The 19,891-nt window shown below is 39.9% G+C and overlaps 1 protein-coding gene across 2 annotated transcripts in view; it reads left to right on the top strand.

Annotated features, from left to right (window-relative positions):
- LOC115221986 (USP6 N-terminal-like protein) overlaps positions 1-19,891 on the top strand; it is a 65,860-nt gene that overhangs the window by 5,907 nt on the left and 40,062 nt on the right. Inside the window, exon 2 of one of the 2 annotated variants that reach the window (XM_029792089.2) lies at positions 15,236-15,291. In XM_029792089.2, the coding sequence (XP_029647949.1) occupies positions 15,288-15,291 (4 nt within the window). In that variant the 5' untranslated portion in view covers positions 15,236-15,287. Of the gene's footprint in view, positions 1-15,235; positions 15,292-19,594; positions 19,811-19,891 lie in introns of those variants that run through there. The other variant, XM_029792088.2, reaches the window with a different exon arrangement.

Genomic DNA, 19,891 nt, shown 5'->3' with positions numbered 1-19,891 from the left:
GTCCCACTGTGTGGCACCTTGGGCAATGTCTTATATAGCCTCAGGCCGACCAAAACCTTGTGAGTGGATTTGATAAACGGAAACTGAAAGAAACCTGTCATATGTATGTGTGTTTTTGTTCCCCGCTCCATTGCTTGGCAACCAATGCTGGTGTGTTTACGTCCCCGTAACTTAGTGGTTCAGCAAAAGAGAATGATAGAATAAGTACTAAGCTCACAAAGAATAAGTCCTGTTCAACTGAAGGCAGTGCTCCAACATGACCGGAGTCAAATGACTGAAACAATATATATATATAGTCAACCAAATTCACTTAAGGCATGCAGGATTTCCAACAATATCATTTGAATATATCATTAAATACAATACAATGAAAGCTTATTGGAATGAGATCTAAGTGAACACTCTTTTTTTTAATGTTTATCCATAATCCCACTGTTATCCTTGTTTATTCATTCACATCTTTTTTATTGCATCTCAGATTAACTCAACCAGTATATCTTGTAGGGAGATATTTCTCAATTGGTAATGGTAGACCCCCCTCCATTACTGTATTGGGAGGGATGGGCTGTACTCATGGCCTTCACAAACCCTCTGATACCAGCGAATTTGTTGCCATTAAGGTTTCTCCAGGACAGGCATAGGCAACCTTTTCCAAGAAGTGGTCCACATGAGACATGAATCCTTGTCAAGCAGACTGCGCTATTAAAAAAATTCAATGCCAATTCAGAAAGTCCTGCGGAGCTAAAGTTTTCCCACGACTACTCTGGAACTTCTGCATGTCAACGTATACAGGAAAATGGTGCAGGTGGGGAGGGCAAAAGAAAGACTGGGCCTGTGGAGAGGGTTGGACTTAATGAGTGATGAGTGGTGGGATTCAGTATGCCTTAGTGGAGGTGACAAGAGCTCAGCCAACTCTCAGGAGTAGGGAACATCATAGCAGTATATGGGCCAGGGTATCTGTGAATGATTTATACCCATCGGTGCAGCCTCCTGGCTTCCCAGAACCCGGTCAAACAGTCCAACCCATGCTAGCATGGAAAACGGACGTTAAACGATGATGATGAGTCGAGTGACTCTTTTCTGGATGTGGTCCAGCATGTGTGTGAGCAACAGTACCATCCCAGATATGGGAACAATATTCTGTTGTGATTCTCATCTCAGCTTTGTAAAGTGTCAATAATCATTGGGGGCTGAATTGTCTTGTAGTTCTGAAAAGAAGGGCCAGTTAGTTGGATGCAATCCTTGCTATGTTAAGGATGACGTGCTTTTGCCAGGAGAGATCCTTCGTAATAGTGAAGTCCATTATTAGCAAACCTGGAACTATTTGCAAGGCTCTAGTTGGGTGTAATGATGGTTGCTTGATACAAGTAGTGTTTGTGTTTTCTTGCTGTTGAGATAACATTTGGTGTGTTCCCATTGGAAGATGCTTTTAAGGTCTTTGTTTATGGAATTGTTGTGGTGTCTACGTTGTATGAGGATGACTTGGGAAAATTAAAAAGTATTGTCATCTGCATTAGAGTGGGTGTTGTTGGATGTGAAGATGCAGGCTGGAAAGTGGAACATTTTCCAATCGAAGTCAGATGTAGAGGGTTCGTTGGACACAGCGTGAGACGACTGTTGTTATCGCTAGGCCTAACTCATCGTAAAGTCAATACCACCATGACTGATATCCAATCTACAGTGGAGAAGGCTAGCCACTGGATTTGGTTAAAAAGAGACAATGAGCGATGGCTAGAAGGATATTGAGTTTAACTTCATAACCAGCTGATCTAGCAAGCGAGGCCTCATATCAGTGAGGGGGGCCAGTGCGCATTGATGCCGTCGAGAGGTAGGCCCCGAAACGGCGCGCATTCTCTCCTGATGACCCCATACACTTGCTGGCTTCCGATATACAGAACTTTTGACTGGTAGCACTTGCATGTGCAAGTTGTTTGTAAGACATGCATTGGAGTGGGTGTTGTTGGATGTGACTGCAAGTTGTTCATTGATGTATAGCAGGAAGAGGGTGAGGGACAAAACCAAACCCTGAGACATGTTAGAATTTGATAGGATGAGGAGCAGAAAGAGCTCCATCAACACACACCATGATAGTAGAGTATAATTGGAAGCTACTATCCCACAAGATGAGAGATGGGCACAGCCTCTTGAAATAGCAGTTTTGATAGATTTGCATGTCAGACCTAGCGAAGTTCGCCTGATATCAAAGCTGATGACGTTGCTTTCACCAAATTTCTCTTAAGGTGAGAGTCTGCTGGAGAGTGGTGGAGGAGAGTAGGTCACCTGTGGATTTGACTTTATGGAAACTGTATTGACAATTGTTAACCCTTTAACCATGGTATTAAATTTCATGGTTATTCTAATAATGTTAAATAGTTACCAAAAAAAAAAACAATTGCGGTGTCCTGGGTAAGTCATTATGGCAATATTATTGTTAACACACGCAAACCAGATATAAAAACAAACTTAACATATCTCAACAAAAAATAGTTTCCAACATGACATTCCTCGACAGAATATTGATTGGTATATAAAACAGCTTTCCACAGTTAATGTCAATGATGTTTTGAATGCAGTAAAAAGGGTTAAGAAAAGAGAGAGTGAGTGTGTGTATGTGTCAGAGGCCTATGTTGTTAATGGCTGTCTCCTGTGAGTGAGTGTAAAAGGGCAGTAGTTAAAGAGGGGGGTGTCTTTCTAGAGAATGGTGCACACTGTAATGTGTCTCCAAAGATCAGGGTAGATTCCTGTAATGAAGGAGAAATTGAAGAGTTTAGTGAGTATAGAAGCTTACTCTGGGTTGCAGTGTTTGTGAGGAATGAGAGGGATAGTTTCAGAGTGTGGGACTGGAGGAGGCCTTGTGAAAGTATGCAAAGTGTTGGACCTAGAAAGGCAGAAAGGGGTAGATTTGAGCTCAGATTTATCAAATGTGTGTAGTGTGGGACTATAGGCAGCATTTTTGGTTTGCATAGCTGTATCGGAGCTGTTAGCAAACTATTTGGAATTTTTTATGTTGTTGTATAGAGAGAAATAGCCAGAGGTATGTTATTGTCATTGGTCATCTAGTTAGCTGTTTTGATTGGTCATAGGTGAAACATTTCCTATTCAGGACAATCAGTTTACTGCAGAAATGAGATATTTTTATTCAAAATTTTATTGCCTTTAACTGTAGAAACCAATTGTTGAGGAATGTCACATTTGAAACTGTTTTTTGAGATGTGTCAAGTCTATTAAGGCAACACGACTTGCAGAAAATGCCAATTCTATTTTTTGGTAAATATCTAACATCATTACAGTGAAAAGGTTAATTACCTGAGTCGAAGTACCCAGGGTTTGGGGGTGGGGGCCAGTCAGCAGTATTGTATGTGGAGGAGTAATTCTGAGTAATAGAAATAGAATAGTAAGCGATAGAAACTTTACTTCTGGTTTATTTTGTGAAATATGAACATAGGCGTAGGAGTTGCTGTGTAGTAAGTAGCTTGCTTACGAACCGCATCGTTCCGGGTTCAGTTCCACTACGTGCCACCTTGGGCAAGTGTCTTCTACTGTAGCCTCGGGCCGACCAAAGCCTTGTGAGTGGATTTGGTAGACGGAAACTGAAAAAAGCCCGTCGTATATATGTATATATATGTGTGTGTGTGTCTGTGTTTGTCCCCCCCCTCCCCCAACATCGCTTGACAACTGATGCTGGTGTGTTTACATCCCCGTAACTTAGCGGTTCGGCAAAAAGACCGATAGAATAAGTACTGGGCTTACAAAGAATAAGTCCTGGGGTCGATTTGCTCGACTAAAGACGGTGCTCCAGCATGGCCAAGTCAAATGACTGAAACAAGTAAAAGAGTAAGGAGTAGTTGTGTCTGAGAAAAATCAAAATCTCTTGTATTGACAAAGAAAATTTGTTTTGCTGAGCATAGTATGATACATGAAAAGTGTGTTGCCTTGAACAAGTAATAATGACAGTCATGGGCTTCTATTGTCTGGACTGAGTAAGGATTACAGTGTATAGAAATCTAAGAAATAGAATTGTGAGCTTCAGAGAGCTGGTGGTGCGATAAAATATCAAATGCATTAATCATTGTAAATGAGTGTATAAATACACACACACTGTGTTTATGTGTAATACATATATCTCACTGTACTGGCTAGACTACTGGATGTTTGGATGTTGGTATACACTGCGGGAAGGCAGCTAGCTGGCACAAACGTTAGCACGCCGGGCGAAATGCTTAGCAGTATTTCGTCTGCCGCTATGTTCTGAGTTCAAATTCTGCCACGGTTGACTTTGCCTTTCATCCTTTCGGGGTCGATTAAATAAGTACCAGTTACGCACTGGGGTCGATGTAATCGACTTAATCCATTTGTCTGTCCTTGTTTGTCCTCTCTCAGTGTTTAGCCCCTTGTGGGTAGTAAAGAAATAGGTATACACTGCGGGGTCACGATATACTGCTTTGCATTGTTTTAGCTTTTGAATGATATCACCCCACAGGTTAGGTAGACAATCCAACAGTCCCCTTGGAATGGAACACCAGCAGACTGGAGCAACCTAAAATGAAATGCTTAGCCCAAGAATACAGCACACGAATGGTTTATGAATGGAAACCATGTTCTTGCGATCGTGTGTACAACACCCTAACCAGTAGGCTATGTGGCTTCACATGCACACACGTGTTTGGGTGTGTATAAATTGCAACCTAGAAGGTGGCTAAAGCAAAGGTAAATGTGGGTTATTAGCAAGTTGTAGGTTAGTGTGGCGTGAGACAAATGTAGGACTTAATACTTCTAACATATTGCTGTTAATTTGTTTTTTTTTTCTGTTATGAGATATAGTGAGAAAAGAAAGGGCAAAGTCCATGACACAAATATGTTTCTGGACTGATGTGATCGATGTTCTAACTTTTTCAGGCTGCAGCCCCCTTGACACCCACGCCACATTCCTAGCGCCCCCCCCACCCCAACTAACATAGACCTCTTTCTGAAGCAACTGTATTTAACAAATAAAACTTAACCTAATGAATCCATTATTTTGTTGTTTTTACATGAATCACTATCCCATTATTGCCCCACTTTTTACATGAATCGCTACCCCATTATCCCCCCCCCCCTTAGAACTTTTCACTACCCCTAGGGGGCAATACTACCCACTTTAGGAACCATTGCTCTAACACATACTAGGTTGACCAATCAGCATTAAGTCCAGCCAGTGTTGTATCGTCAGCCAATGATTGGTCAAAGCAGTACTTCGCAAAACTGGCAACAAAGGCCAGTCTCTCCATGCATCTTAAATGTTAGTAAACTTTATTGCTTCACCACTCCTATTAACAAGAAGATACACTTTGCTTCCGTATCATTCTTCATTCTTCTCCATGATGTTCAGAAAAAAAAGGTTAAAAGCATCTTAATTTTATTAAACACAGCTGTTTCTCTGTTCACCCTCCTAAGCACCCTCTATACATAAACACACCAAGAGAAACTCTGGGTCAAAATGTCATTGTCCGGATTGGTGTCAGACAGATAAGAGGTTTGAGACTGTTTTCATTCATCGGGAATCTTTTCAGTCTCTGTAAGAAGACTTGGCCGACATATCTTTGTGGCAAGTCGTCTTCATTTTGTATAAATAAGATAGTATCAATATCATTTCGCTTCATTTAGTAATTATGTGATTAATAGTATTATTTTATGGCCTGAGGCTACATCAATATTTGGAGACCGTTCTGTTCGATAAGCATAAAAGGACGACAAAAAACTAGGCTATTATGAGGGTGGGGGGAGCATAACACATCTAAAATAACATCATTAGTGATTATGCTGAGTATTAATAGAGAAATATTAATAACAATAAATAATTCTATTTCATTAGCTTCAGCTATTGCTTTGCAATTTAGCTACTTATGTTGACATCACCACTACAAAAGCCAATTAATAATGCATAACTTTAGATGATGGAAAACCATGCATAATTTCAGTGAAATTAAACTATATTTGGCAAAGATGAAGGAGCTCATCAAATTTCAGTTGATGATGATATTCAATCAAACTATTCAATTAATTGAATATTACAGCCATAAATCACAATCATAAAAAGAGAATTAGTAATTAGTGGACTATGTGACCAGGATTGTCCAAATGATGTTGATAATAGTGTATGAACCTTCTAAATGAGTAATGCGATGATTAATTTGAAATTGTAAAGTTGTTTTAACAGCTTAACTGTGGGAAAATGTTATAATGCCAGGGTGTCATTTGAGGGAGATTTCTGGTTTATAGGCACAAGTGTGGCAGAGTGGTTAAAAAGCTTGCTTCCCAACCATGTGGTTTCAGGTTCAGTCCCACTGTGCACTACTTTGAGTAAGTGTCTTCTTCTATAGTCCTGAGCTGACCAAAACCTTATAGGTGGATTTGGTTGGTCCAAACTGAAAGAAGCCCTCTGTGTCTATATGTTGTGTGTGTATACATACGTATATATATGCACACACACACACACACACATATATATATACTCAAACATATACATATATATACACACACACACACATCATTTGTGTGTATGTTTGTATGTACCCTTGTCTTGATAATCGTGATGATTGTAAATGAGTATCACCACCATACAAGTGGTGTTGATTTCCAGTCTTCCTTGAATAACATATCTGATCATAGGGAAATATAGCATGCTTTTGGAAACAGGTGAGGGTTGGCAACGGGAAGGGAGGGCATGTGGCTGTAAAAAAAAAAAAAAAAAATCTTGCGTCAACAAATTCCATCGAACCTATGCAACCAAGGAAAAGTGGATGTTAAACATTGATGACTAATAAGGATGTTGTTTCAATTTCCTTTTGGGGACTAACGACACAGACTAACATATGGGTGAGTGAGAATTATGATGCTGAATGGAGACGGGACTTCAGCAATGAACTCTTGGTGGAGGCACATGGCCTAGTGGTTAGAGCAGCGGACTCGTGGTCAAGGGATCGCGGGTTCAAATCTCAGACCAGGTGATGTGTGTATTTATGAGTGAAACACCTAAGCTCCATACAGCTCTGGCAGAACGTAATGGCAAACTTCTGCTGACTCTTTCGCCACAACTTTCTCTCACTCTTTCCTCCTGGATCTTGCAGCTCACCTGCGACGGACCGGCGTCCTGTCCAGGTGGGGAACCTATATGCCAAGGAAACCGGGAAACCGGCCCTTGTGAGCCAGGCATGGCTCGAAAAGGAACAAACAACAACTCTTGAGATTTTGTTAATCTGAGTGCGTGGATAAATGTTAGACATGCTAGGCACATGTATGACAGTGTGGTAAGATCCCACGGCATGACACTTTGGGCAAGTGTCCTTTACTATAGCCCCAGGCCTGGAAACTGAAAGCCCATCATGCATATATATATATATTTCTTTACTGCCCACAAGGGGCTAAACATAGAGGGGACAAACAAGGACAGACAAACGGATTAAGTCGATTACATTGACCCCCAGTGCAAAACTTGTACTTTATTTATTGACCCCGAAAGGATGAAAGGCAAAGTCAACCCCGGCAGAATTTGAACTCAGAACGTAACGGCAGATGAAATGCATATATATATATATGAAGGCGCATGGCTTAGCGGTTAGGATGTTGCACTCACGATTGCGAGATCATGGTTTCGATTCTCAGACCAGGCGTTGTGTTGTGTTCTTGAGCAAAACACTTTATTTCACGTTGCTCTGCGATCTTTTTGTCATCTGACATGTGGCACATGGTACACCTGTACAGGTAATGTCATTTTGATGGAGTGGGTGAAATTATGCATACACAAACATTTGATCACTAAACAAATCATCTGTGTTGTTGTTCAGCAAGAAATTGCTGGACCCTCGTATGTTGTCTAACGACGGGAGAATCCATGATATATGTGTGTGTTTTATTGTCTCTTGCTTTGACATCACATGTTATAGTTGTCAAAGACTAGTGTCCTTGGCATGCTAGTGGTGTTATTCATTTCTACTTATATTCTGTGGGAACATGTCTGGTCGTGAGGAAATGGTACTCTACTCGGAGACAAGAAGAGCATCCGGCTGTAGAAAATTTGCCGTAACAAATTCTGTCTGACTCATGCGAGCATGGAAAAGTGGATATTAAAATGATAATAATCAAGTATTATAAAATTTTTTTAAATATTTTCAAAATCAAAATTTAGTCCTTACCAGAAAAGGAGATTTATTAGACTGTTAGATTGGAAGCCTCCATGATGATGTAATTTTCAGTTCAAGTGAAAAATGCTGAGAAAAAATAGATTTCCTGCCCATCCATATAAGTAAATTTTCTGCTATATAAATAGCATTGGTGCCACTTGTATAGAAGGGTCCTTGACAACTTGTCTTTTCTGCAGCCTACATAGCTAGTTTTTTCTTTGTGCTACTTGGAGACTAGGCAAAGAAAGAAATGCTGATACATTTAACAGGAAAAATACATTAAGAAACAACTGGAGACAAAATTATTCCAGAGCTCCTGTGTACCAAAGCAGTAAAACATTAAAACTCTAGGTTAAAAAGTTTATAGGCTAGTTACTACAGTTGATCCAACTTGGGTGTGAGATGTTTTTTACTCCACTGATTCAATGCTAACTCATTGACACCATATGGTGTAATGTTTCTCTTGTTCTCTCTCTCTGTCCACCACTTTTCTTTTTATATACATACTAGCAGTATCGCCCGGCGTTGCTCGGGTTTGTAAGGGAAATAACTATATAAGCATTTTTAGAGATGTAAAGTATAATAGCCATCTCAATATGGCTAACCACAAAGGGGGGGGGGTTACTGTAGCTTTTTACGATCTGAGATTTAATAATAAATTTTTAGAGAGTTACTTCCCTTATATATGCCAAAAATGTATTAAAAATGGGAAAAATCGATGGTAAATTTTTTTAAAATCGTAGACTCATCGTAGACGCGCGCTAATATCCAGAAGGGCTTGATATGAATCACGACTATAAGATACCCGATTTTGGTTAAACTGCACCACAAAATGTGGGAGTAGTTAGGAATCTAAATCGTAGGAGACAGACAGCACACAACCTCTCTTTTATATATAAAGACTAGCAGTATCGCCCGGCGTTGCTAGGGTTTGTAAGGGAAATAACTATATAAGCATTTTTAGAGAGTTACTTCCCTTATAGATGCCAATTCGGGCTTTCTTAGCCATTTCTGTTTTGGTGTCTTCAAGCCATAAAGTCGTTGCTCTAAAAGAACGCTGGTCTCCTTGACAACGCTTTACGACATTGATTTCCTTACACTCCCTTCCCCACAGCTTCACGAGGGAGGGAAGAAGGGGAGAAGCAAACAGGTGCAGGTGTGACCATGGACGCCAACTCCGCCACCATCGACACATGAAAAATTATGCATTAAAATGGAATAAAAAAAATGTTAAATTATTTTTTAAATCGTAGACTCATCGTAGATGCGCGCTAATAGCCAGATGGGCTCGATATGAATCACGACTATAAGATACCCGGTTTTGGTTAAACTGCACCGCAAAATGTGGGAGTAGTTAGGAATCTAAATCGTAGGAGACAGACACCACACCACCTCTCTTTTATATATAAAGATATATTTGTGAGTATATTTCTCTTTATGTGTTTGAGCCGAGGGAAAGTGTTTATGTCAATCGTGATCGGTTAACAAACTGTATCAACTGTGCCAAACACGTCTAACACTTATTCATGTTTTCAGATTAACAGACTCTCAAGATTTTGCTGTTTAAGTTTCACTTACATTCAGTGTCCTGATTCTCACAGATATCCTAGTCTTATGCTGTCGGTTCCAAAAAGGAAGTTGAAACATAATCTTCATTGTCTTAATTTATGCCCATGTTTCCCTGCTTACATAGATCAGATGTAATTTGCAAGGCAGGTCTTAGCAGTGTGTGTATATTTCTGCACATACTTGAAAGAGAGAGAGAGAGTGGGTGTGTGTTTGCCCCCAGTGTCTAAAAGCACAGTCACCAAAACAGGTTCAGTTTCCAATTAGTCATGTTGAATCATCTGCATCCAATTGTCTCATTCAGATCTTTTCGGTTTGAACGGCAGTTTTTTCTAGCGGTCTTATATGAAATTGTCACCCATAATTATGACCCTAGTATCGATCTATTGCTTTTCAATCTGTCTTAGGGTTAGGTGAGGGGGCAAGGGTATCTTTTTTTTCTTCACAAATGTAAATAAACCCAATCTGTTTCTTAAACGAGGGACATATTCATACGGCACAGAATGTGTTTTACCTCAATGGACGTCAGTGATTGGTTCAAATTGCAGAAAAAAAAACAAATATCTTACAAACTATAGAATTTTATCAATAAAGCCAAGAGAAAAAGATGTTTTATAAACACATTCTACGAGTATACAAAGTTTAAAATTTTTTAGTTACCTAGAAATTATGTTAAAAACTGCCGTTCAAACCGAAAAGATCCTCTCATTCTGTCCTATTCAACATAATAGTATCTTCAAAGGATAGCAAATCCATTCTGAAGTAACTTTAGAGAGAGAATTCAAAAAGAAATACGCTATGCTTTGACTATGTAAGAAGCAGGGGTTATTAAGAGTGATTGATTTTTTATTCGTAAATAGTTAAACCCTCCTCAAACAGGAACTGGGTGTCCTTCTGCCATCTTCCCGCTTAGCGTGGGCTGTTACGCTAATCATATATATATATATATATATATGTGTTAAGGTGCAGGAGTGGCTGTGTGGTAAGTAGCTTGCTAACCAACCACATGGTTGCGGGTTCAGATCCCACTGCGTGGCATCTTGGGCAAATGTCTTCTGCTATAGCCCCGGGCCGACCAAAGCCTTGTGAGTGGATTTGGTAGACGGAAACTGAAAGAAGCCTGTCGTATATATGTATATATATATGTGTTTGTGTGTCTGTGTTTGTCCCCCTAGCATTGCTTGACAACTGATGCTGGCGTGTTTACGTCCCCGTCACTTAGCGGTTCGGCAAAAGAGACCGATAGAATAAGTACTGGGCTTACAAAGAATAAATCCCGGGGTCGATTTGATCGACTAAAGGCGGTGCTCCAGTATGGCCGCAGTCAAATGACTGAAACAAGTAAAAGAGTAAAAGAGAGAGTATATCCTTATAAATTAGAGTGAATGAATTGTATGTGATGGGGAGCATATAACGGTTTTTATTCTTGCGTGAGTCATTTTAATATTGGTGTATACACACACACACACATGGCCTTTTCATCATGTTGAACCATTAATCCCAACACATTTTTTTCTCTCTCAGTTTAAAAAAAAATTCTTTTTTTAACCCCCTCTCAATCCTTTCTGTTGAAGAGCATAGGCTCGAAATCATCATCATCATCAATTAACGTCCGCTTTCCATGCTAGCATGGGTTGGACGGTTCAACTGGGGTCTGGGGAGCCCGAAAGCTGCACCAGTCCAGTCAGATCTGGCAGTGTTTCTACAGCTGGATGCCCTTCCTAACGCCAACCACTCCGAGAGTGTAGTGGGTGATTTTATGTGCCACCGACACAGTGCCAGACGAGGCTGGCAAACGGCCACGCTCGGATGGGTTTTTATGTGCCACCGACACAGGTGCAGACGAGGCTGGCAGACGGCCACGCTCGGATGGTGTTTTTATGTGCCACCGACACAGGTGCCAGACGAGGCTGGCAGACGGCCACGCTCGGATGGTGTTTTTATGTGCCACCGACACAGGTGCCAAGACTTTTCCTTCACCTGTCTTCGTCTTGTATTTTCTGTAAATTTGAACTACACATACTATACTCTCTTTCTCTTTTACTCTTTTACTTGTTTCAGTCATTTGACTGCGGCCATGCTGGAGCACCGCCTTTAGTCGAGCAAATCAACCCGGGACTTATTCTTTGTAAGCCCAGTACTTATTCTATCGGTCTCTTTTGCCGAACCGCTAAGTGACGGGGACGTAAACACACCAGCATCGGTTGTCAAGCAATGCTAGGGGGACAAACACACACACACACACACATACATATATATATATATATATATACATATATACGACAGGCTTCTTTCAGTTTCCGTCTACCAAATCCACTCACAAGGCATTGGTCGGCCCGGGGCTATAGCAGAAGACACTGGCCCAAGATGCCACGCAGTGGGACTGAGATACAAGACCTGAAAAATTGGGTGAGGGGCCTACACGATTGTGTCGAGCCTCGAAAGGATGAAAGGCTAAGTCGACCTCGGTAGAATTTGAACTCAGAATGTAAAGACCGACGAAATGTTAGGTGCTAACGATTCTGCCAGCTCGTCGCCTTTGAAGAGGATTATAATATTTATTTCTTTACTACCCACAAGGGGCTAAACAGAGAGAGGACAAACAAGGACAGACAAAGGGATTAAGTCGATTATATCGACCCCAGTGCGTAACTGGTACTTAATTTATCGACTCCGAAAGGATGAAAGGCAAAGTCGACCTCGGCGGAATTTGAACTCAGAACGTAACGGCAGACGAAATACGCCTACGCATTTCGCCCGGCGTGCTAACGATTCTGCCAGCTCACCGCCTTTGAAGAGGATTATAATATTAAAACAAATTAATCACTCAGGTAGCAACCGAGCTAATAGCTTACATTTGAAAGAAAGAGGAGTGAGAAACAAAATGGACACACTCTCACACAGTATGGCATATTTTGAACAAAGTGAAATATTTGCGGCTTATATTTTGTCAAGGACACTCACTGTGTTTATAAAAAGAGAAAACTGGTCCTGTTTAGTAACGCGTCAGTTATTACAATGACTTAAGACGGCGAGCTGTGAGAGTCGCTAAGCGCTCCGCGCAAAATGCTAGCTGCATGTCATCTGATTTTACGCTCTGAGTTTAAACTCTGCCGTCGCGGACTTGGTTTTTCATCTTTTCTGGGGTCGGTGTAATTGACTTTACTCTTCCCCCCGAAATTTCTGGCCTTGTGCCAAAATTTGAAACGATTATTACATTGACCTGAGTTCAGGTTTGAAGAAAGACTAGTGGAATCTACCCATAGGTACCTGTTGCACGAAAGCTTAATGGTGAGAGCTGGGAAGAGTATTCATGGTGCAGTAAGCTAAGAAATTTTAATTACATTTTCTCTCTTGTGATAAGGGCAATCATTATCTTCGTGACTAATTGTGGTGCTAAAAATGTTTTAGGAGACAAGCAGGGAATTTTGATTAAATATGGCTGTGTGAAGAAGTTAGCTTCCAATCACATCGTTCCAGGTACAGCCCCTCTACGTGGCACCTAGGACAATTGTCTCCTAGCCTCAGGCCGACCAAAGCCTTGTGAGTGGATTCGGTACACGGAAACTGAGCTAAGTTCCGGGTACAGCCCCTCTACGTGGCACCTTGGGCAAGTGTCTGCTAGCCTCAGGCAGACCAAAGCCTTGTGAGTGTATTCGGTATACGGAAACTGAGCTGAGTTCATCTTGTTTGTTGGCGGTCTATTCGTTCGACTAAAATTTTTCTCGGTGGTACCACAGCATAGTCGCAGTGTACTGACTGAAACAAAATGTGTATAAAGTTACAGCATGGGGCGACTTTGATCTTTTATTTGATAACGAATTTGGTCACACTTTGGTCTATTCAATCACTCGGTCGTGGCAGATGCATAAGTTGCTGAACACGGAGAAGTGTTATAATTTAAGGGCCGGAAGAAAATATCCAGATGCGCCTACTTCATAAAGACTTAATATTCGTGGGCTGGCAGAAACGTTAGCACGCCGGGCGAAATGCGTAGCCGTATTTCGTCTGTCGTTACGTTCCGAGTTCAAATTCCGCCGAGGTCGACTTTGCCTTTCATCCTCTCGATAAATTAAGTACCAGTTACGCACTGGGGTCGATATAATCGACTTAATCCCTTTGTCTGTCTTTGTTTGTCCCCTGTGTTTAGCCCCTTGTGGGTAGTAAAGAAATAAGTATTCGCGGGCCGATGGGGGTCCTTGGGGGCCTCAGCAAATTTTACATTTTTATGTAAATGATTTTATATCTCATGACAATCGATATACTATATAATTTTGTTTTATTTTATATTTAGTGCTATATGTATAACTTATAAAACTATAAAAAAAATATTGATTTCTTTCAATAAAGATTTTTTTAGTCAAATTATATTTTAAGTACTTTCCATTAAATGCTAATAATTACAAATATATACCTATAAAGTGTTGAATTTCTTGTTTTGTATCATGTATTCACTCATATATAAAATATTAAGCAAATATTACTTTATAGATAGTGCGGAAATGCGCAAAAATAAAAGGGGGTCCCGAGGGACCTTTTGTGTAATTCCAACCCCGCCGGTCCTCGAAGGGTTAATGTTAGTGCTAGCATATTTGATGTAACTCATCAAGAAATTTTAATTAATTAACTTTTTGATACTAACACACCTGAAACCATTCCTAGTTCAATTGTACAAACTTTTTGTTTTACTGTCTTCTAACTAAATTGAAACATTCCAACGAAGTTCCTTCTTAATTTATGTTCCAAACATCACTCTTATAAAGGGCAAAATTATTTCGATAAATTCTTATTTTCAAAATCAATTGAAACAAAGCTTGTATTTCAACAGAAATTTGGTAACGAAAGGGTTTATATTTTATGCCCTTAGCTATATGGGTAATCCTTCACTTAATTCTTAGTCAAAAATGGTAGGGTTGCTTCTGTGATTATTAATATATGTGTGTGTGTGTGCGCGCGTGTGCATATGCTACAATGCAAGTTTGTCTTGGGTTATAAATATATTTAGATACCTAGATAGTCAAATGCATTTGTATTACACTCAGCTGTAAAATTAGGCTCACGAGTGCCTTTTCAGCAGTTAGGTATGAATTACATACCAGCTAATTCCAGTGTTTGCAATTCGTCAAGATTTATTTCCCTTTCGTTTAAGCCGAAGGCTGCTTATTAAAAACTATAAACAAAACTTGGCTGACACAGAACATAGAACGTTGGATGTCTCCGCAATAAATATTAGAATAAGCAATACAAACAAGGGTTATGAATAAATAAATATACAATCTCATATCCATACATTCTTTGTCTCGATGTGAAAATATGATCTCTCTCTCTCTCACACACACACGTATTGAATCAATACAATATTATATTTAGTGTTGTGTTAGCCGCGATTACTAAAAGTATGTGGTCTGCAATTTGACAATTCTGTTGAGAAAATACACAACTGGAAAAAACTGAAAATGTTTTTTTTTTTCCTTAAATGTTTATAAATAAAATTTTCTGTTTTATTTCAGGTTGATATGGAATTTCTAACATGGTGTAAAGTTAAAGTATTTTCGTTAAAACATGAGTAAGTATATATATTTTCAATGATTGCTTGAATAATGTAAACACCCTTTTTAGATAATATCTATATAACTATGCAAATTTTGCAAGTCAACCATAGTTGTTGATCATCACCAGTACTTTGAAAACTCTTTATGTATGGCTAGCATGGGTTGGATAGGTCTGTTGCATAGTATATTGTTATTCGTCTTATCTTGATCCTTTCTTATGTCCTGTGTGAAGACTAACATCCCGAGGTTTCTACTTCAGACCACACCGTCAGCACTTTCATCCATCATTCATTAATGATGCATCAGCTAATGGTTTTAATGCCAGCTGCTAAAATCTACCGTTTATTTTATTTAACATGGCACATCCAGTAGATCAAATAAGTCTTATGTGTTCCCAGTTTTTGCAGATCCTCCACTCAGGACTTACAGAGTTGACTCACTCTTTAATATAAAGTATTGAAGTTTCTGGTTTCACACATTTTGTTTCCTGCACTAAAACCACTCAGATCAGACGAAGGGTTTCTGTGAAGGAGAACCTGTTAGAAGCAGTTCTGTTTCTGAGAACGTTGATGTTAGTAAATTATGGGAATGGTAAGGCAGTTTGGGATTGTCTAGTTTGGAAATTTTGGTTATGAAATAGATGGGTGAAGGTTTGAGGTATAGTTACAGTACCTGTAACCATACCTCAAAGAGAGTGAAAGTGAGTCAAACAAAGCCCTTGATCAGTTGTGGCCCTTGCACTTCACCGGTCCCAGGCTGTCAGCTATGTCACCATTCCTACCCTCTCTGTACAGTTCAAATTTTACTCTCCCTCGTCTTCCACCAATCCACTAAAATGTACACTTATCTGCAACTTCCAAATCCTACTCTTTGGCCCCACAACTGCTCCAATCTATTTTTGCACTGCCATTCTTTACTTTCAAAAAATGAATAGGAACCTTGGCAATCTCCTAGTTAGAAGCATCACGGTATCCAGCCATACACAACCAATTACATTTAAAAGCACTTACTGACATTGTAACACCTGCCCCTACACTAACAACACAAGAGCCATCACTGGATCTAAGTCACAGTACCACATTACCCAAAGCTACTGTTGCACCTCTTCCAACCTTGTATATTACATCATCTGCAAAATTTGCAGTGTACCTTTACAGGGTGTTCCCTTGGCAATCACTTTTTCTAAAACATTTGATTCACACTACTTTGTATACCTGTCCAGTCATTTGCCACCCACTTCAACAGGCCATTCCAGTACCATTTATCTGTGTGTGGTGTCTCTGCACAATCTGGATCTGCAAGCTCAAGGAAATGGAAGGGCCGGTTTTCATATTCAAACTCAGAACTCTGATACTCACAAGTTTAAATGAATGTCTTTCCTTCTACTCCTCTGTCACCCTTTAGTTCAGGGATCCCATCTTTATCTTTCGGCTCCTCCATCTCACTCCTCCTGCTTCTCTTCCTCTCTTCATTCTTTCTTCCTTTCTCAGTTTCACTTTCTTACTATTACTTGCACACTCAAGTTTTGCGTTGCTCATCAGTTGCAGACAGTCATTCAAATGTAGAAGATCTAGAACTGTCTTTCCCTTTTCTCTTTCCTGTCACCTTAATGCTGAAAAAGGAATCTGTCTTTCTGTTTCTCTTTCCAAACAATACAAGCCTTAGTGATGCAGACTATCTCCAGCCTCCTTAGATTCTGTTATATAGGTACAAGTGTGACTCTCTGGTAAGAAGCTTCCCAACCACATAGTTCAAGGTTCTGTCCCACTGCATGGTACCTTGGGCAAATACCTTCTATAGTCTTGGGCCAACCAAAACCTTGTCAGTGGATTTGGCAGATGGAAACTGAAAGAAGTTTTTTTATTGTCGATCTATCTATTTACCCATCTTCTCCACCCTCCATTCCTGGGAGGATTATGGGAGTAGATTCATCAGGCACTTTCTCCAAAGGGTCCTGTCAGAAGCAGCCATCATTATACTTCCTTGTTAGATTCCCAAATGGAACCAACTGAGACTATGAATATTATCCAACCATCTCATTCTTGCAGAGGGGAGCCCCAAGCAGTGATAAGTGAAATTACAATGTCATTATCTGTCCGAATATGCTGGATGCACATTCGAACTGGGGAACAAGCTACTCACTGTGTTTTGTCACAGAGAATATATCTCATTTGGTGAGCTGGTAGAATCGTTAGCACGACAGGCGAAATGCTTAGCGGTATTTCGTCTGCTGTTACATTCTGAGTTCAAATTCCACCGAGGTTGACTTTGCCTTTCATACTTTCGGGGTCGATAAATTAAGTACCAGTTAGGCATTGGGGTCGATGTAATCGACTTATTCCGTTTGTCTGTCCTTGTTTGTCCTCTTTATGTTTAGACCCTTGTGGGTAGTAAAGAAATAGGTATTTCGTCTGCTGTTACATTCTGTGTTCAAATTCCGCCGAGGTTGACTTTGCCTTTCATCCTTTCGGGGTCGATAAATTAAGTACCAGTTACGCACTGGGGTTGATGTAATCAACTTATTCCGTTTGTCTGTCCTTGTTTGTCCTCTCTGTGTTTAGCCCCTTGTGAGTAGTAAAGAAATAGGTATTTCGTCTGCTGTTACATTCTGAGTTCAAATTCCGCCGAGGTTGACTTTGCCTTTCATCCTTTTGGGGTCGATAAATTAAGTACCAGTTAGGCACTGGGGTCGATGTAATCAACATAATCCGTTTGTCTGTCCTTGTTTGTCCCCCCTTATGCTTAGCCCCTTGTGGACAATAAAGAAGTAAGAATATATCTCACTTGTTGACAAATGGTGTGTATACACCTAGATCAGCTCACAGTGCCTAGAGACTTCAGAGTAGTTGTCTCCTCATTGATCAAAGACTCTAAACAGATGGCACTGCAAGCTGAATTAACAGATTACCTCTCTTATGCTTTCCCAGTCATTGTACGGTGATTGGCAGTGATATGCAGTAGCTCACTGTAAGTAAATTACAGAGAGGGAGCTGATCTAGGTGTATACACACCATTTGTCAACAAGCGAGATATATTCTACATGACAAAATGCAATGAGTAGTTTGTTCCCCAGTTTGAACGGGCATCAAGCATATTTGGATCGATAATGACATTGCAATTTCACTCATCACTGCTTGGTGCTCCCCCTCCATAATTTACTTATGGTGAGCCACCATATAGCGCCGCCAGTCACCATGCGATGACTGGAAAAGCATAAGAGAGGTAAACTCTTAATTCAGCTCTCGGTGCCATCTGCTTAGTGTCTGTGACCAGTGAGGAGACAACTACTCCGAAATGGTAACATCTCACAGTCTAGGAAGGTGGTACTGCAAGATATATTCTCTTTGACAAAACACAGTGAATGGCTTGTTCCCCCAGTTCGAACATGCATCAAGTTATATTCGGACTGATAATGACATTGCAATCTCATTCTTGGTCTACCCTTAGGTTTCTTGATGATTGGCTTGACTTGAAGAATCTGTTTTGCAATTCTTTCCTGTGATACTTTATGCATAGTAGTGGAGCTGTGATCTGTCAGTAAGGAGAAGTGGCTCAACATTGAGAGACTCCCTAATATCCAAGCCATGTTACCCTGTCGAGTAACATTACACACCAGAGAATCCTTTGGAAGAACATCATTTTGGCTGTGCATGCATTCTAGTGATGTGGAATCAAATTACTGAAGCCCATGTCAGATTGTCTGATCCTGTCACAGTATTAGAATAATTCATGTCATTTATACAATAAACATTATGTATTAGCATTTAGTGAGAAAATATTTTCTAGTCTAACTAAAATGTGAATTTCAGAATATAAATGAATAGCTCTCTTGATTCTTTGATGTAATCGTGTCATCTTGGACAGACAATCTCAGATCAAGAGACTTGCCAAGCAACTATCACTCGAAAAACTTTACTAACTTTTTCAGAAACATTCCTTGTTTTGACTTTTTTGTTATTGGTTTTTGTTTTATTTATTTATTTATTTATTTATCATTCATTTGAAACTTCGTTTATTTACTAGTGATTCTGTCTAGAAATATAATGACTGTTCCCATTGTTTAAAGTTTATTTATGATAAAATATAAATCAGGTAAAAAACAGTTCAAACCGAAACTATTTGCTGTCACAGAATAATTTCTGATAGCCTACCTCCCTCTCGTGCTTGTATATGGGAGAGGGTGATTGTTGTCTTGTTATAATAAGCTATATTGCCTATCCTCTAACCAGGTTATTCTATTTGACATGTAACAATATCCTGCTGCTCTTCAAAATAGGTCAGCTTGTGTGGACAACTGGCTTTATACATTAGTTAGCTCCTCACCAGAATCAAGTCAAAGATGACTTCACTCCTAATAACTGGACGGCCTCTCATTTCTCTATCTTTTCCTGTCTTCAAATCTCACTATGTTTGTTGAAATTATTAACAACCAAAAGTATAGGACACCTACACCTACCTAGCTGATGAATGTTGTTTGTTTTGGCTTTGTCATGGGATCATTTTTACAGCTTTATATACAGTTTGAACATTCAGGTTAGTTGACATTATCATATGCATACATCTATAAATGGAGTTTGGTTCTTTTCATCCGGTGGCCTTACAGCAAATAACTAA

The sequence above is a fragment of the Octopus sinensis genome, linkage group LG19 (genome assembly GCF_006345805.1).
Source record: "Octopus sinensis linkage group LG19, ASM634580v1, whole genome shotgun sequence".
Classification (NCBI taxonomy): domain Eukaryota; kingdom Metazoa; phylum Mollusca; class Cephalopoda; order Octopoda; family Octopodidae; genus Octopus; species Octopus sinensis.
The sequence above is the reverse complement of the archived record's forward strand: the minus strand, read 5'-3'. Positions and strand labels throughout refer to the sequence as shown.